Consider the following 18,355-nt stretch of genomic DNA (forward strand, 5'->3'; position numbering starts at 1 on the left):
AGAGTCTGGTGTTAGCTGTTGTGTAATGTACACTGGGACTGTTGGTGGCGGTTTATATTTTTTATCTACTCTTGGAGTAATGGCTCTCCCTTTAACAGGCTCCTCAAACACTTGTTTGGAGTCTTTTAGCATTCCGGGTAGCATAGGAAGACTCTGATATTGGCTGTGTGCGGACGACAGTGTATTAAAAAGAAAGTCGTCTTCAATGGGCTCTGAATGAAGGCTGACATTATGAAATGCCGCTGCTCTTGACACCACCTGTGCGTAGCCTGTACTATCCTCTGGTGGCGATGGCTTAGCTGGATAGCATTCTGGACTATTATCTGACACTGGTGCGTTATAAAGGTCCCATGCGTCAGGGTCATCTTGACTCATTCCAGTATGAGTTGGGGATTGCATCATTGGTGGAGTGGCTACCGGTGATGGTTGCGGAGAGTGATGTGGGGATGGTGGCGGTGTTACTTGTTTAGCCACCTTTGCATGTGGCTGTTTGTCCTGGTCTTAGAAGGCAAGCTTGCGTTTCATTTTGACTGGAGGAAGAGTGCTGATCTTCCAGTCTTTGTGTGTGATCTGGCTCTAGTGCCTGTAATTCCTGTCCAAATCTATGTGTCTTCATTTGTTTGGACAGTCCTTGTTCCTCAGTGTAGGAACTTGTTTTCGGTTCCGAGGCCGGATATTTCGGTACCGAAACCTTTTCGGCTGCTTTTTTCGGCTCCGACGAAACCTTTTTTACTTTCGGCGTCGTGCTCTCTCGGTGCCGACCCGTTTCGGTGCCGCTGTCTCGGTGCCGAATCTTCTCTGAGCCACTATCTTGGGCCTGAGATTGCTGTGTGCCGGTATCTCGACCGGAGTCGGATGACTTCGACACCAGCTCGCCCTCTTTCGGTGCCGATGAACGGTCACCTACTTTTCGGGTTAAGCCATGGCCTGTTGGCGGTGGCGTCCCCTGGGCTTTAGCGCTTTTCTTGTGAGTTCTTGGTTTCGACGTTTTACTCACGGTTTTAGGCGTTTCCTCGGGATCGATCTCCTCAGAGTCCGACTCCTGGGTGGAGAATGTTTCTTCCTCCTCCTCGAAACGCTCTTGTCCTGTCGGCGCCGACGCCATTTGCAGTCTTCTTGCTCTTCGGTCCCCGAGTGTCTTCCTGGACCGAAACGCTCGACAGGCCTCACAAGTATCCTCCTTGTGTTCTGGTGACAAACACAAGTTACAGACCAGATGTTGATCTGTATATGGATACTTGTTATGGCATTTTGGACAGAAGCGGAATGGGGTCCGTTCCATCAGCCTTGAAGAGACACGTGGCCGGGCCGACCAGGCCCCGACAGGGATGGAAAAAAACCCCGAAGGGCCACCGGAGCTCTTAATTCGGTGTCGATCTGTTGTAACTAACCCGATACCGAACGCAAACAATACCGACGATTTTTCCGAGATTCTAACTAACTTTCCGACCCGAAACACGGAGCGAAAAGGAACACGTCCGAACCCGATGGCGGAAAAAAAACAATCTAAGATGGAGTCGACGCCCATGCGAAATGGAGTCGAAATGGGAGGAGTACCTCGGTCTCGTGACTCGAAAAAAGACTTCTTCGAAGAAAAACAACTTGTAACACTCCGAGCCCAACACCAGATGGCGGGATGTGCACAGCATGTGTATCTGCAGCATGCCATCGAACATATATATATATATATATATATATATATATATATAGCAAAACTAAACATTTTTAAAAACAGATTTGTATTCATATTTCTATAACGCTCTAAATACATCAGTGTTCTGCAGCAGAAGTCTCATGACACCAACTGTTTAAACTTCTTTACCCATCACAGCCATGTTGGTTAATTAGTCTTACAGGGGCACAAATAAGAACGTTTCAAGATTTTATTACACGCTTTTGATTTGTGTAAATACTTGTCAACAAATTACATAAGACAAAACAATGGCAAATAGAAAATAGAGTGATACTCACACTTTCTAGAACTCGTAAACATCGTTCCGCTCCCCATAATGAAGCAACCAGTTTCTCTTCACTTTCGTCAATACTAAGATGATCCACACATTCTTTGACTACAAAATGAAAAGAAAGATACTTCAACAAAGAACACTGCTTTGCAATTCGTATGCTTGTCAATATAAGGACTCTTACTGGCAAGCCACAGGTCCCCTTTTCCTTTAGACCAATAAACCTTTTCATTGCACTAAACCTGTCACAAAAAAGGTTATGTGCATGAAAATGTGCAGGGCACACCCATACACAGTGTACAATAGAGCCAATTCCCAATTACTATTTACAGGATTAAGACAGGAAAGAGGCAAGCAAAAGTGTCATTTGGAGAAATGAACACCTATTAACCACCAAGGTGCTGAGGACGGAACAGTTCTGTCTTCAGCTGTGGTGGGTGTGTGCTGGGGACTGAACCGTTCCATTCTAGCACCCACGCACAGGGAAAGCGCGCTGGCGCTCTCCCCACGTGGGTAGCCCATTTCCTCCCCACTGCTGCCACACCCACAACCTCGCTCCAGTGATCTTGTGACAGTGGGGCATTTTTTCAAAGGGGGGGGGGTTTAGGGGCACAGGAATCAAAACTACTAGGCCACCAGGGGTTTTATATTCCATGTTACGCCCCCACCCAGGTGTAGATCTGCTTGATTTTCCGGTAATCCGCCCCCCACAGGGGTCCAAACTCACTAGGCTCCCAGGCATTTCTTTTGATAAATTTGTGGGGAGCGACCCCTTGAGCAAGCCAACTAGACACCAGGGAGGTTGTATTTTTGATATGTTGAAGGGGTGGCTCCATGTGGCCTTCCATATTTTTAGTCTAATCTGCTCCCAAGGGGGGCAGAAAGCCCCCCTTGGGAGCTCTGCAGAGACAACGGAAGACGACAACTGCTTTGGCCCCAGCCCTACCGGCCTGTCTCCTAATTCGGAAACCTGTAACCAGCGATGCATCCAACAGGGACCGGCGACCTCTGAATCCTCAGAGGGCAGCCCTGAACCCCAGGACCAAGAAACTCCCGGGAGCAGCGGCTCTGCTCAACAATCTGTAACAAACTTGCAACTTTTCTTCAACTTTAAAGACTTCACTCTTCCCGCCGGAAGCGTGAGACTTCACCCTCTGGACCCAACGCCCCCGGCTCGAGATCCAGAGAACCAACACCACAGGGAGGACTCCCTGGCGACTGCGACCCGTGAGTAGCCAGAGACAACCCCCCTGGACCCCCACAGCGACGCCTGCAGAGAGAATCCAGAGGCTTCCCTTGACCACGACTGCCTGTAACAAGGGACCCGCCCACCTGGACCAAGCACTGCACCCGCAGCTCCTAGGACCTGAAGGAACTGAGCCTCAGTGCAGGAGTGACCCCCAGGTGAACCTCTGCCTAGCCCAGGTGGTGGCTGGCCCGAGAAGCCCCCCCTGGGCCTGCCTGCACCGCTAGAGTGACCCCCAGGTCCCTCCATTGAAACCTATATAAAACCAGATGCCTGCTTTGCACACTGCACCCGGCCGCCCCTGTGCCGCTGAGGGTGTGTTTTGTGTGCCTATTTGTGTCCCCCCCAGTGCTCTACAAAACCCCCCTGGTCTGACCTCCCCATAGGACACGGGTACTTACCTGCTGGCAAACTAGAACCGGAGCTCCCCTGTTCTCCATAGGTGCCTATGTGTTTTGGGCACCTCTTTGACCTCTGCACCTGACCAGCCCTGAGCTGCTGGTGTGGTAACTTTGGGGTTGCCTTGAACCCCCAACGGTGGGCTGCCTATGCCCAGGAACTTAAGACTTGCATGTGTCTTACGTACTACCTCACAATCTAACCAATACTTACCTCCCCCGGTAACTGTTGATTTTTGCACTATGTCTACTTCTAAAATAGCTTATTGCCATTTTAACAAAAACTGTATATGTTATTGCTCTAATTCAAAGTTCCTAATTTACCTGTGTGAAGTACCTTTCATTTGATATATTTACTTCAACTCTTGAACCTGTGGTTCTAAAAATAAATTAACAAAATATTTTTTTCTATATAAAAACCTATTGGCCTGGAGTAAGTCTGAGTGTGTGTTCCTCATTTATTGCCTGCGTGTGTGCAACAAATGCTTAACGCTACTCTCTGATAAGCCTACTGCTCGACCACAGTACCACAAAATAGAGCATTAGAATTATTTAATTTGACACTATCTTACCTCTAAGGGAAACCCTTGGACTCTGTGCACGTTATTTCTTACTTTGAAATAGTATATGCAGAGCCAATTTCCTACACACTGTTAGGGTTGAAGAACTGCCTCTTAATGGAGGACACCGATGGGCCAATAGTGCAGTAAGAGGCTTCTGGATTGCTGCCTGGGACTGCAAGCCTTTCCACTGGAACAGCTGAACTCTGGGTTGTCCCAAACATGGTGCAGCCGGCATTACCTGCCATTACTGGTGTCACAGGGTGAAGAGTGAAGACTGAAAACTTTTTGTCCATAAATTTCTTTCAGTTGTTTAAGAACAATGTATTTTTGGATGAGATTTGTTGCCGGTGGACTCTCACAAATCTGGAGTTCTTGGGTTTAACTTTTTTGATGGGCTTGATTAGGAAGCCGTCACTGTCTTCATAATGACCTACTAGTCCCTTTATGGCAACGGCTATATTTCCTGCAACCAGGAGTCGTGATTGGTAATTGCTTGCGCTTTGGATGCTGCACTTTAATGATAATGCTTTAGCGCTGCCATGAGATCATCCTGATGGTGACAGTCTTTTTAAGACACGGCCTGTCCTTGATCAGTTTATAGATCAGTTTTCAGAGAACTATGCTCCAGGGAAAGAAACAGCTGTGGACAAGTCTTTGGTCCTGTTCAAGTGCCATTTGGTTTTTAGGCACTATGGGCCAGATGTAGCAAAGGGTTTGCACCTCGCAAACGGCGAAAAACGCCGTTTGCGAGGCGCAAAAGCCTCTCTGCTATGCAGAAATGCATTTTGCAAGTCGGATCCGACTCGCAAAATGCATTTCCGACTCGCAAATAGGAAGGGGTGTTCCCTTCCTATTTGCGACTCGCAATGCTATGCAATTTCATTTGCGCCCGCGAAAGCGGTCGCAAATGAAATCGCTGTTACCATCCACTTGAAGTGGATGGTAACCCATTCGCAAACGGGAAGGGGTCCCCATGGGACCCCTTCCCCTTTGTGAATGATCACAAAAACAATTTTTCAGAGCAGGTAGTGGTCCTATGGACCACTGCCTGCTCTGAAAAATACCGAAACAAAAGGTTTCGGGTTTTTTTCTAAGTGCAGCTCGTTTTCCTTTAAGGAAAACGGGCTGCAGATAGAAAAAAAAAAACTGCTTTATTAAAAAGCAGTCACGGACATGGTGGTCTGCTGTCTCCAGCAGGCCACCATCCCCGTGAGTGCCCATACTCGCAATGGGGTCGCAAAGTGCGACCCACCTCATAAATATTTATGAGGTGGGTCTTTGCGACCCCATTGCGAGTTGCAGAAGGTGTCTGAGACACCTTTCTGCATAGCAAATTGCGACTTGCAATTTGCGAGTCGCACGGACTCGCAAATTGCAAGTCGCAATTTGCTTTTTTCCTACATCTGGCCCTATATTCCTAGCAAAAGGGCACATATGGACTAAAGTAGCAAATGTCTGCAAGTAGGACTGGGCATGTCTATAATTTCAGGGTGGACACTGGTAGGAATTCGAGTATTGACCCCCCCACTACACCCCCCACCCCCAGTTGTCCGTTCCCTTTGAGAGTTAGTGAGACAATTGTGTGGGAACTTGGTGGAGGACTTTAACAAAAGGTCACAATTTATATGTAGATAACTTCTACATTGGTGTGCAATTGTTCAAAGAATTTGTTACTCAAAAAGCTGGTTTGTAAAAAACAAAAACTTGAGGGGACAATGCACTGCCTTACATAGTGATGTACATCTAGGTGTGAAATTTGCAGACAGGAGAGATGTCTACATACTGACCACCATCCATGATGAAAATACTTCACCTGTGACTGTTTGGGGTCAGGTTGCTGAAGTGCGCAAACCTGTGAGCATTTTAGATTATAATAAGCACATCCGTGGTATTGAAAGAGTAGATCAGAGGCAGGAACCTTACACTGCTGTCGTAAGGCTTACATTTGGTATAAGAAGTTGGCTATCCATCTTTTCCACTTGGCAACCCTTAATGCTTTTGTGGTGTTCAAGGATTGTTTCCAGAGTCAAAAATGACATTTGTTCAGTTTCAGGAGTCTGTCATAGGCAGTCCTGCTGTAGTGGAACAGGCAAGTGTTTCTAGAGTTGGAGTGGTGGAGGATGCGGCTAGATTAAAAGATTACCACTTTGCTGGTAACATTCCTCTGCACCCAAAAAATACTTTCCCAGTAGGAGATGTAGAGTCTGTATGCAAAGAGGTATGCGGAAGGAGACTCGTATGATTACTCTGACAGCCCTCCTAAATCTGGGCTGTGTGTGCCCGCATTTTTTAGACCGTGCCATATGTAAAGGTTTTTGGGAGCAACTTTGAGCATAAAAGTGAACCGCTTGGTCTGTTTCATACTCTACTTTTTGTCCAGCTTCATGGTTGGCATTAGTGTGTTGTATTTAGTTAGAGATGTTGTGTTTGAAGTTTTGCATTTACTTACAATTAGTTTGTGTTTTCTTTTTTGTTAAACAAACAAAAATGTTATGTCTGTGTGAGAGAGCTGGAACTTGGCTGTCAGTGTTGACTTGTTGCTGGTTACTACATACTGCTAGCCAAATGCCAGTTCACACACTCATTCAGCCAGTGTTATTGCTGCGTCAGGCATGTGGGCATATGAAAGAGATGGGCCCTTGAATGGCACTGTCTGTTGAAGTGAGTGCTGTGATGTGCTGGGCCCGCAGCTAGGGGTGTGATTGGCCTTGAGTGTGTCATGTATGATAGGTGTGTCAATGGACTGTAAACCGGTTGGTGCCTTGATGCAGCTTTACAGCTCATGAGCTGCGAGTCATTGGTTCAGTTTGACCTTTCAATAATAACAGTGCACTTCATTTTTGGAGAAATCTCTTTATATATTGATCCATCACTCACCCTTGCGCCAAATCTATCCAGTATGTGTGTGTACTTGATGAAGAGATGGCTGTGCAGTACTAATTGTCTTTTCTGTCTTTCTCTGCTAGGGTGGATACTGTCTCTATATTGTCTTATTGTGATTGTTGTAATGAGCTGGGCCTGCAGGTGGCGGTGTGAATGTGGTTGAATCCTTGTCATGGCTTTACAGCTCACAAGTTGAGTCATTGGTTCAGTTTTTTGACCTATCAATTATTAACAGCTTCCAGGCAGTGTGCATACACTGAGTGATGGGTCCCTTAGGTGGCAGAACATGCTGCAGCCCTTAGGGACCTTCCCTTGTCACAGGGCCCTTGGTACCAGGGGTACTTTTTTTTTTTTTTTTTTTACAAGGGGCGTAACTGTGTGCCAGGGCTGTGCCATTTCAGTAAACAAAGGTACAGTTTTAGGGAAAGAACACTGGTGCTGGTTAGTAGGGTCCCAGCTCACTTTCAATCCCAGTTGGCAAAAACACTAGGCAAAAGGTGTGTGTGTGGGGAGGGGGGGGGGGGTAAACATTCCAACAGTGGCACTTTCCTATAATAGGTCACTACCTATGTCCAGCTACATAATGGTAACTCCGAACCTGGGCATATTTGGTATCAAACATCACGGAATCATGCACCAATACTGTTGCAAGTATTGGAAGTTGATTCCATGCACTCTGGGGCTCCTTAGAGGACCCCCAGCATTGCTACCACCAGTCTTAGAGGGTTTTCTGGGCAGCCCGCGCTGCTGCCACCCCTCATGCAGGTTTTTGCACTCCTGCTGCTTGATCTGATCAAGCCCAGGAATGCAGAGCAAAGGATTTCCTTTGGGAGAGGTAGGTAACGCCATCTCCCATTGGAAATAGGTGTGACTGGCTTTGGAGGTGCACCCTCCCCAAGCCACTGGTTTTGCTTTGGAGGGCACATTTGGTGGTCTCCATGCACAAACCATTCCACCCCCCCCCCCCAATCCCTGCACTAGCACGAAACTGGACAATGGAAATGGGAGTGACCACTCCACTGTCCATCACCACCTCAGGAGAGGTGCTAAGAGGTCCTCCATATGGGCCCTAGGTTCTGCCATCTTGGTTCTAAGGTTGGCAGGAAACACTGGGAGCATCTGAGTGGCCAGGTCAGGCAGGTGAGTTCAAAGCCCCCAGCTTATAGGTGCTTACCTGGTTAGGGGACCAATCCCCCTTTCAGGGCTATTTAGGGTCTCTCTCTTGGGTGGGTCCTCAGATTCGGTTTGCAAGATTCCAGCAGGGCTCATCTGCAACCTTCACTTCAACTTATGGCCTCCGGAACTGCGACTGGAACCTCCAGGAGCTGACAAGCTGCTTGCCAGAAGAAAGGACTCTTCGGCAACATTGTTTCCAGGGCTCCTGCCAGCTGTGCAACAATTTCCTCACCTTGCATCTTCAGAAGACTGCAACTCTTAAGCCTGCAACTCTTAAGCCTGCACAAGAAGAAGGAATCTCTCTTGGAGTGAAGGACTCACTCCCCAAGCAACGACCGGCTGCAGGGAACCCCTCTCCTCCTGAGCTGCTTGGATCCTGCATCACAGGTGGTGGTCCAGAGTAGTCCTCTTGGTCCTCTCTGCCAGATGTCCAACTTTGGTGGAGGTAAACCTTTGCCTCCCCACGCAGTACGTTTGCCTCCCATTGCATTGCGTCGCCTGCAGTTGCCAAGGCTTATTTGCATCTTCTCCAAGGGATCTTCATGCGACGTGCACTCCATCCTGCAAAGCACAGCCTCCTGCATGGTTCTCCTGTGATATGATATCTACTTTTGTAGTGTGGTGCGGGCTCCTTCTGCAACTACTGTGTCCTCATCCTCTGGGACTCCTGCAAGTGCTGCCTCTGCTCCTGTGCACTCTCTGCGACACAGAGTCCCCTGTGACTCCCCATCTTGGTTTGAGTCTTCCTGGACCTTGCGGGTCCCTGGCAGCACCTCTTTTCCACTAATCGGGGGTTTGACTTTGCCAAGGCTTGTTGGTGGACATCCTGTATCAACACCTGTCTGCAATCTTCCTTCCGACGTGGGACATCATCTGCATCCATCAGGAACTCTTCTGCGGCGCCAGGGCTGCAGTGCTGACCTGTTCTTCATTATCTTCGACCAACTTCTGCATCCACAGCTGGGTGGGTAGTACCTCCTACTCATCCGGGTGTCCACTGTGACTCTTGGACTTTGTCCCCTCTCTCCACAGGTCTTCTTTCTTCAGTAATCCACTGCTGATTTTCTTGCAGTCTTCTAGGGTGTCTTTTTTTTTTTTTCTTTTCCTCCTTTTGGGTGGTTTGGAGGAAAATCCAGTATTTTAATCCAGTATTTTACTCCTGCATTCCTGGGTGTGGGGGTGGGGGGGAGGGGGAGACTGTGGTTATTGGTTATTATTGTTCGCACTGTTTTCTAACATTTTCTATACCTACTGCTGACTACCATTGTATATATTTAGTGTATTATGTACCTCCTATTAGAGGGTTGCCCTTCTAGTAATTTGTGGTAATGTGTTCTAAAAATAAAGTACCTTTATTTTTGTACAACTGAGTGTTTACTTTCATGTATGTAAGTGCTGTGTGACTACATTGGTATTGCATGAGCTTTGCATGTCTCCTAGATAAGCCTTGGCTGTTCATCCACAGCTACCTCTAGAGAGCCTGGCTTCTAGACACTGCCTACACTTCACTAAGCGGGGATACCTGGACCTGGTATAAGGTTTAAGTACCATAGGCACCCACCACACACCAGACCAACTCCCTACAGTAAGGAATCTGCAACTAGAAGTCTCTATCAGATAGAACAAGTTAATAGCGGATTTGGAAGGGGCCTCTCTCAATCAGATCTTGTTGACTGTATTCCAAAATACTTTACTACAATTTTCCAATTGCATTTTGCACAACCTGTTCACAGTCTTTGTTTACTAGAAAGATCTACCTCCTCCTGATGGTTTGCTTATAACATAACCTTGCCTCTGTAACTTCCTTAGGATCCCTTTGATTAGTTGCAAGAGTCCTTCTTAATTGGTGGTTAGCCACTGAGCAAAATCCACCAAACCATGGAGGAAGGTTTTGGGACCAGTCTTAAAAGGCTTCATCAAATGTTTCTCAATGTGTGGACCTAAAAAGGTGAAATTGGCATACAGTATTACTGCACTACCTCTGCTAGGCAACCCAAAAACGTCAGAAATGCCTTTCATAATAAGCTACGGGTAACCCAGGGTTCCTTAAGGAATCAGATTAATCTCAAGCCATCTTCAGTGTGTTGGGAGATCTCGACTGGTTGCTACTAGGGGACTGACCTTGAAAATGCCCAACATCCATTAGTGCATTGTGATTACCTCCCACTGGGTCTCTATTACTGTATTCCAAGAAAACCAGGGAAGAAAATCTCTGGAGACAGATGTAGTCAATGGTGGAGGCCCGTTTGTTCCCTCTACAGGAAAGTAGGGTTCGATCATCTCCCTTAAAATAAGGGACCAAACCCACCAGATCATTCTCCACTAGGAAATAACTCAACTGAACCCTCCTACTTTCACTAGGGCCTTCGCGGTTAGCAGGGCTCTTGTTTCCTAAATCCTCCATGCTTGTGATAAATTTAGCATTAAAATATCCAGGCAATATAATTAGGTTGTGCTTAATCTTCGTAAAGGGGTTGAGATCCTGGTCTGTTTAAAACACAAAACAATGCTCTAAAATAAACACAAGCAAAGGTAAGCAACTTATTCTGGTGATGAAACTGTGAACCGCAGATTCCTCACCTTGTGAATGAAAACCAAAGCAATGCCCCTTCCATGGAGATGGATCAGAAGGAGTGGGCTCTACATCAGAATTTCTGCAGAACTGAGTGGGCAATATTGCCCTCCCTGCTAACGTGTGAATCACTGCAGTAATTCTTGGTCAAAGTTTGGATGAGAGCATATGTGGCCATCTGGCAGATGGCCAAAACCTGAGCCGCAGCACATGTAGCAATCTTTGCTCTGTTAGGGCCCTAAACAGGCTCCTTATTTTGCACAGTATAACACACTTTAGTGCACAGGACAACCCATCAGAGTAAAGGTCCTTTTCCAAGCATCCCTACATGCCACGAAAAGAGGATTACAGGTTAAGTAACAATCCGTTTGATGGCATGTGTGGCTGTAAGTACACATGCTCTGCAGAGACTGTAAAGCTCAATCAAAGCGGTGGCTAGTCTGCAGGAGCTGCAGTTGACTGAAAAAGTGTTTGTAGCACAGCCAGACCTACATTAGCTTGTTGGTGGGGTAGCACATCCACACAATAGTGTTTGGCAAAATTATGTGGTGTTGACCTCGTAGCTGCCTTATAGATGTCAGCCACAGGAAGATTTCCAAGAAAGGCCAAAGTAGCACCTTTTTTCCTAGTGGAATGTGCCCTAGGGGTAACATGCAATGGTCTTTTAGCTTTAGCAAAGCAAGTCTGAATACATTTAACTATCCATCTAGCTATGCCAGATTTGGATATTGGACTGCCTTTGCGAGGTGGTGAGAAGACTACAAAGATCTGCTTAGGTTTTCTAAACTCTTAGGTCCTAGCCATGTAAAACATGAGTGCTCTTTCACCATGAAGAGTGTGGTGAGTTCTTTGTGCAACGGAGTCAGGTTGAGGAAGGAAGACTCGTAGTTCAGTGGACTGATTCAAATGAAAATGTGAAACCACTTTAGGGAGGAACTTAGAGGCAGTGCAAAAGACTACCTTATCTCTATGAATCTGTAAGAAAGGTTCTTGCAAGGTTATTGCCTGGAGTTCACAGACATGCCCGAGTGATGTGATGGTGACTAAGAATGAAAATGTCACTTACCCAGTGTACATCTGTTCGTGGCATTGGTCGCTGCAGATTCACATGTTGTGCACAGTCCGCCATCTGGTGTTGGGTCGGAGTGTTACAAGTTGTTTTTCTTCGAAGAAGTCTTTCGAGTCACGAGACCGAGGGACTCCTCCTCTTTGCTTCCATTGCGCATGGGCGTTGGCTCCATCTTAGATTGTTTTCCCCGCAGAGGGTGAGGTAGTAGTTGTGTGTGTTAGTAATAGTGCCCATGCAATGGAATGAATAAGTATGTACAAATTAAGGTTAAGTAATATATATATATATACAAATGTACAGTTGTTGAAGATAACTTCCGACGGCTACAGGCTCCCGGGGAGGCGGGTGGGCACATGTGAATCTGCAGCGACCAATGCCACGAACAGATGTACACTGGGTAAGTGACATTTTCAGTTCGATGGCATCTGTTGCTGCAGATACACATGTTGTGCATAGACTAGTAAGCAGTTATCTCCCCAAAAGCGGTGGCTCAGCCTGTAGGAGTTGAAGTAGTCTGAAACAAAGTTCTCAGTACGGCTTGACCTACTGTGGCCTGTTGTGCGGATAGCACGTCTACACAGTAGTGTTTAGTAAATGTGTGAGGTGTGGACCATGTGGCTGCCTTACATATTTCGTGCATTGGAATATTTCCTAGGAATGCCATGGTAGCGCCTTTTTTCCTGGTTGAGTGTGCCCTTGGTGTAATGGGCAGTTGTCTCTTTGCTTTAAGATAGCAGGTTTGGATGCATTTAACTATCCATCTGGCTATACCTTGTTTTGATATTGGGTTTCCTGTATGAGGTTTTTGAAATGCAATAAACAGTTGCTTTGTTTTCCTAACCTCCTTTGTTCTGTCGATGTAGTACATTAGTGCTCTTTTGACATCTAATGTATGTAGTGCCCTTTCAGCTACTGAGTCTGGCTGTGGGAAGAACACTGGTAACTCTACCGTTTGATTTAAGTGGAACGGTGAAATAACCTTTGGTAGGAATTTAGGATTGGTTCTTAGTACAACCTTATTTTTGTGTATTTGGATAAAAGGTTCTTGTATTGTAAATGCCTGAATTTCACTTACTCTTCTTAGAGATGTGATGGCAATGAGAAATGCAACTTTCCAGGTTAAGAATTGTATTTCACAAGAATGCATGGGTTCAAAAGGTGGCCCCATGAGTCTTGTCAAGACGATGTTAAGGTTCCACGAAGGAACTGGTGGTGTTCTTGGTGGTGGTATTCTTCTTAGGCCCTCCATAAATGCTTTAATGACGGGTATCCTAAACAGTGAAGTTGAATGAGTAATCTGCAGATATGCAGATATTGCTGCAAGGTGTATTTTTATGGAAGAGAAGGCTAGATTTGACTTTTGTAAGTGTAGTAAGTATCCCACTACATCTTTTGGGGATGCGTGTAATGGATGAACTTGATTATTATGGCAGTAGCAAACAAACCTTTTCCATTTGCTTGCATAGCAGTGTCTAGTGGATGGCCTTCTAGCTTGTTTTATGGCTTCCATACATTCTTGAGTGAGGTTTAAATGTCCGAATTCTAGGATTTCAGGAGCCAGATTGCTAGATTGAGCGATGCTGGGTTTGGATGCCTGATCTGCTGTTTGTGTTGTGTTAACAGATCTGGCCTGTTGGGTAACTTGACGTGTGGTACTACTGACAGGTCTAGTAGTGTTGTGTGCCAAGGTTGTCTTGCCCATGTTGGTGCTATTAATATGAGTTTGAGTTTGTTTTGACTCAATTTGTTTACTAGATATGGAAGGAGAGGGAGAGGGGGAAAAGCGTATGCAAATATCCCTGACCAGTTCATCCATAGGGCATTGCCTTGAGACTGTCTGTGTGGGTACCTGGATGCGAAGTCTTGGCATTTTGCGTTCTCCTTTGTGGCAACAAGGTCTATTTACGGTGTACCCCAAATTTTGAAGTAAGTGTTTAGGATTTGGGGGTGAATCTCCCATTCGTGGACTTGTTGGTGATCTCGAGAGAGATTGTCTGCTAGTTGATTTTGGATCCCTGGAATAAACTGTGCTATTAGGCGAATGTGGTTGTGAATTGCCCATTGCCATATCTTTTGTGCTAGGAGACATAGCTGTGTCGAGTGTGTTCCCCCTTGCTTGTTTAGGTAATACATTGCTGTCATGTTGTCTGTTTTGACAAGAACGTATTTGTGGGTTATGATGGGTTGGAAATGCTTTTAGCGCCAGGAATACTGCTAGTAATTCGAGGTGATTTATATGCAGTTTTGTTTGATGTACGTCCCATTGTCCTTGGATGCTGTGGTGATCGAGGTGTGCTCCCCACCCTGTCATGGAAGCATCTGTAGTTATTACGTATTGTGGCACTGGGTCTTGGAACGGCCGCCCTTTGTTTAAATTTGTACTGTTCCACCATAGAAGCGAGATGTATGTTTGGCGGTCTATCAACACCAGATCTAGAAGGTGACCCTGTGCATGTGACCATTGTGATGCTAGGCACTGTTGTAAGGGCCTCATGTGCAGTCTTGCGTTTGGGACAATGGCTATGCATGAGGACATCATGCCTAGGAGTTTTAAAACCACTTTTGCCTGTATTTTTAGTGTTGGATACATGGCCTGTATGACCTTGTGAAAATTTTGAACCCTTTGTGGACTCGGAGTGGCTAATCCTTTTGTTGTGTTGAGTACCGCTCCTAAGTAGTGCTGTATTTTGCACGGCACAATGTTTGATTTTGTGTAGTTGAGGGAGAACCCGAGTTTGTAGAGGGTTTGTATGACATACTCTGTGTGTTGTGAACACTTTGTTAGCGAGTTGGTCTTGATTAGCCAATCGTCTAGATACGGGAATGCGTGTATTTGCTGCCTTCGGATGTGTGCGGCTACTACTGCTAGGCATTTGGTAAACGCCCTTGGTGCGGTTGTTATACCGAACGGTAAGACTTTGAATTGATAGTGTATTCCCTTGAATACAAACCTTAGGTATTTCCTGTGCGAAGGATGTATCGGTATGTGGAAATACGCGTCTTTGAGATCTAAGGTTGTCATGTAATCTTGTTGCTTTAGCAGTGGTAACACTTCTTGTAGTGTGACCATGTGAAAGTGGTCTGATTTGATGTAGGTGTTTAGTATTCTGAGATCTAAGATTGGCCTCAGTGTTTTGTCCTTTTTGGGTATTAGAAAATACAGTGAATAGACTCCTGTGTTTATTTCTGTACATGGTACCAGTTCTATTGCTTCTTTTTGCAGTAGTGCTTGGACTTCTATTTCTAGAAGGTCTAAAAGCTGTTTTGACATTTTTTGTGTTTTGGGTGGGATATTTGGAGGGATCTGTAGAAATTCTATGCAATAACCATGTTGGATAATTGCTAAGACCCAAGTGTCTGTTGTTATATTCACCCATGATTGATAAAACTGACTTAGTCTCCCCCCCACTGGTGTTATGGGGAGGGGTTGAGTGACCTGTAAGTCACTGTTTGGTTGTTGGGGTTTTGGGGCTTTGAAATTTCCCCCGGTTTCTCGGGAATTGTCCTCCTCTGTACTGGCCCCGAAAACCTCCTCTTTGGTACTGTCCCTGGTAGGTAGACAGTGTTGATTGTGAGGTGCTGGCTTGTGTGGCCTGACCCCGAAACCCCCCTCTGAATGTTGTTTTACGGAAGGTGCCGAAAGTGCCTCTGCTCTGCGGGGAGTAGAGCGCGCCCATGGCCTTGGCTGTGTCAGTGTCCTTTTTCAGCTTCTCAATCGCCGTGTCAACCTCTGGTCCGAACAATTGTTGTTCGTTGAACGGCATATTGAGTACTGCTTGCTGTATTTCTGGCTTAAAGCCAGATGTGCGCAACCATGCGTGCCGTCTGATGGTAACTGCAGTGTTTATTGTTCTTGCAGCTGTGTCCGCTGCATCCATAGAGGAGCGTATTTGGTTATTGGAGATGTGTTGTCCCTCCTCAACCACTTGTTTTGCCCGCTTCTAAAATTCCTTGGGTAGATGCTCGATGAGATGCTGCATCTCATCCCAATGGGCTCTGTCATAGCGCGCTAGGAGCGCCTGAGAGTTGGCGATGCGCCACTGGCTGGCAGCTTGTACAGCAACTCTTTTCCCAGCTGCGTCGAATTTTCGGCTTTCCTTATCCGGGGGTGGTGCATCGCCCGATGTGTGTGAATTGGCTCGTTTGCGAGCTGTTCCTACCACAACTGAGTCTGGTGGCAGTTGAGAGGTGATAAAAGCAGGGTCTGTGGGAGGTGCTTTATATTTCTTCTCTACCCTTGGAGTGATTGCTCTACTCTTGACGGGGTCTTTGAAGATTTGTTTTGTGTGCCTTAGCATTCCCGGAAGCATAGGCAGGCATTGGTAGTTGCTATGGGTGGAGGAGAGGGTGTTAAAAGGGAAGTCATCCTCGACAGGTTCTGTGTGTAACGACACGTTGTGGAATTCTGCTGCCCTAGCTACCACCTGCGCATACGCTGTGCTGTCCTCGGGTGGTGATGGCTTGGTAGGATATGACTCTGGGCTATTGTCTGACACTGGTGCGTCGTATAGGTCCCAAGCATCTTGGTCATCTTGGCTCATGGTGGTGTGAGCCGGTGAATGTGACGGAGTTGGTGCCGGTGATATTTGAGTTACAGGTGGAGGAGAGGGTGGCGGAGTTGCTTTCTTTGCCACCTTTGCTTGTGGTGTTAGTTGTTCAGTTTGGAACTCTAGTCTCCTTTTTCTCTTGATTGGTGGAAGAGTGCTAATCTTCCCCGTTCCACTCTGGATGAAGATCCTCTTTTGTGTATGGTCTACATCAGTAGTCTGTAGCTCCTCTTCAAACCTGTGTTTACGCATTTAAGAGGACAATGAATGTTCCTCTGAATATGAGCCGGTAGTGGTTTCGGTTGCTGATTGTTTTGGCACTGAAACTGTGTCCTTTTTTGTTTTCGGCTCCGAGGCGAATCTCTTCTTTTTCGGAGTCGAGCCTTCTCGGCGTCGATCATCCTCGGTGCCGCTGTCTCTGCGTCGCGCAGCGTCGGCTCCGCCTTCTCGGCGTCGATCTTTTTCGGCAACACTTTCTCGGTCCCGAGAATGTTGCGTGCCTGTGTCTCGACCCGAGTCGGACGATCTGGGCACCGGTTCGGCCTTTTTCGGTGCCGATAGACGGTCACCTTTATGGTTTGAGCCATGGCCAGTGGCGCCCCCTGGGCCTTGTCTATTTTCTTGTGCGGTGTGCTTTTCGACGTCTTACTCACAGTTTCGTCGATGTCGAATTCATCTGAGTCCGTTTCATGGATGGAGAAGGCTTCCTCCTCTTCTCCTTGTTCCTCGAACTCTCGGTGTTCTGTCGGCGTGGACGCCATCTGTAGTCTTCTGGCTCGACGGTCACGGAGCGTTTTTCGGGACCGGAAGGCACGACAGGCCTCACAAGTTTCTTCCTTGTGCTCGGGTGACAGGCACAAGTTACAGACCAAATGTTGGTCCGTATATGGATATTTATTGTGGCATTTAGGACAGAATCGGAACGGGGTCCGTTCCATCGGTGTCTATGTTACACGCGGTCGGGCCGACCAGGCCCCGACGGGGGATCGAAATTACCCCGAAGGGCTACCGGAGCTCTTCACGATTCGGTGTCGATTCTAACTATCCCGATCCCGAGTGAAACAATACCGACGTAATTTTTCGAAGTTTTGACTATCTTTCCGTCCCGAAACCCGGAGCGAAAAGGAACACGTCCGAACCCGAGGGCGGAAAAAAAACAATCTAAGATGGAGCCGACGCCCATGCGCAATGGAAGCAAAGAGGAGGAGTCCCTCGGTCTCGTGACTCGAAAGACTTCTTCGAAGAAAAACAACTTGTAACACTCCAACCCAACACCAGATGGCGGACTGTGCACAACATGTGTATCTGCAGCAACAGATGCCATCGAACAGCTACCTTCCAAGAAAGGTGCTAAAGAGGACATGAAATGGCTGAAGAGGAGGACCCAGGAGCCTGGTGTGCACAATGGTGAGGTTTCACGATTGTGAAGGGGGTACTCTAGGTAGAATGACCCTTTTAAGGCATTCCATCAAAGCTCTAAAGACTGGAATTTTGAACAAAGAAATATGTTGTATGTTCTGTAGATGCGCAGAAGAAACAACAACTAAAGACTCCAACTTCACTCCAAATGCATGAGTACTTCCCACTGCACCTGACGCCCACGGCCCGTGCCCAGGTGGCCCAAACAGCTAGAGAGGATTCCCCAGGCGATTCTGAGCAAGTGCCCACCCTGGGTTGACCTTTCCACCCCTCCACAATGACACTTGAAGAGGGAATCCCATGGAGCCCCCTGACGGCGATGCTCCGGCCGAAGATATCCAACGCCTAAAGATACACTGCACCCGCAGCTCCCAGGCCTTGGAAAATTCGATCTCCGGTGCAGCAACGTTTTGCAGGTGGCCCTCCACTCTGTTCAGCCTGTGGTAAGCCCCTGTTTTTTTTTTTTTCTTTACGTAAAGTGGGGGATGCTCACAAGGCCTGGCCTTGTAGCCAGGCCT

General features: G+C 47.0%; 1 protein-coding gene across 4 annotated transcripts in view; it reads right to left on the reverse strand.

The window, feature by feature from the left end:
- WAPL (WAPL cohesin release factor) overlaps positions 1-18,355 on the reverse strand; it is a 769,297-nt gene that overhangs the window by 435,353 nt on the left and 315,589 nt on the right. For all 4 annotated transcript variants that reach the window (XM_069240591.1, XM_069240593.1, XM_069240590.1 and 1 more), the window contains exon 11: positions 1,972-2,069. In XM_069240591.1, the coding sequence (XP_069096692.1) occupies positions 1,972-2,069 (98 nt within the window). The remainder of the gene's footprint in view (positions 1-1,971; positions 2,070-18,355) is intronic.

The sequence above is a fragment of the Pleurodeles waltl genome, chromosome 6 (assembly GCF_031143425.1).
Source record: "Pleurodeles waltl isolate 20211129_DDA chromosome 6, aPleWal1.hap1.20221129, whole genome shotgun sequence".
Classification (NCBI taxonomy): Eukaryota; Metazoa; Chordata; class Amphibia; order Caudata; family Salamandridae; genus Pleurodeles; species Pleurodeles waltl.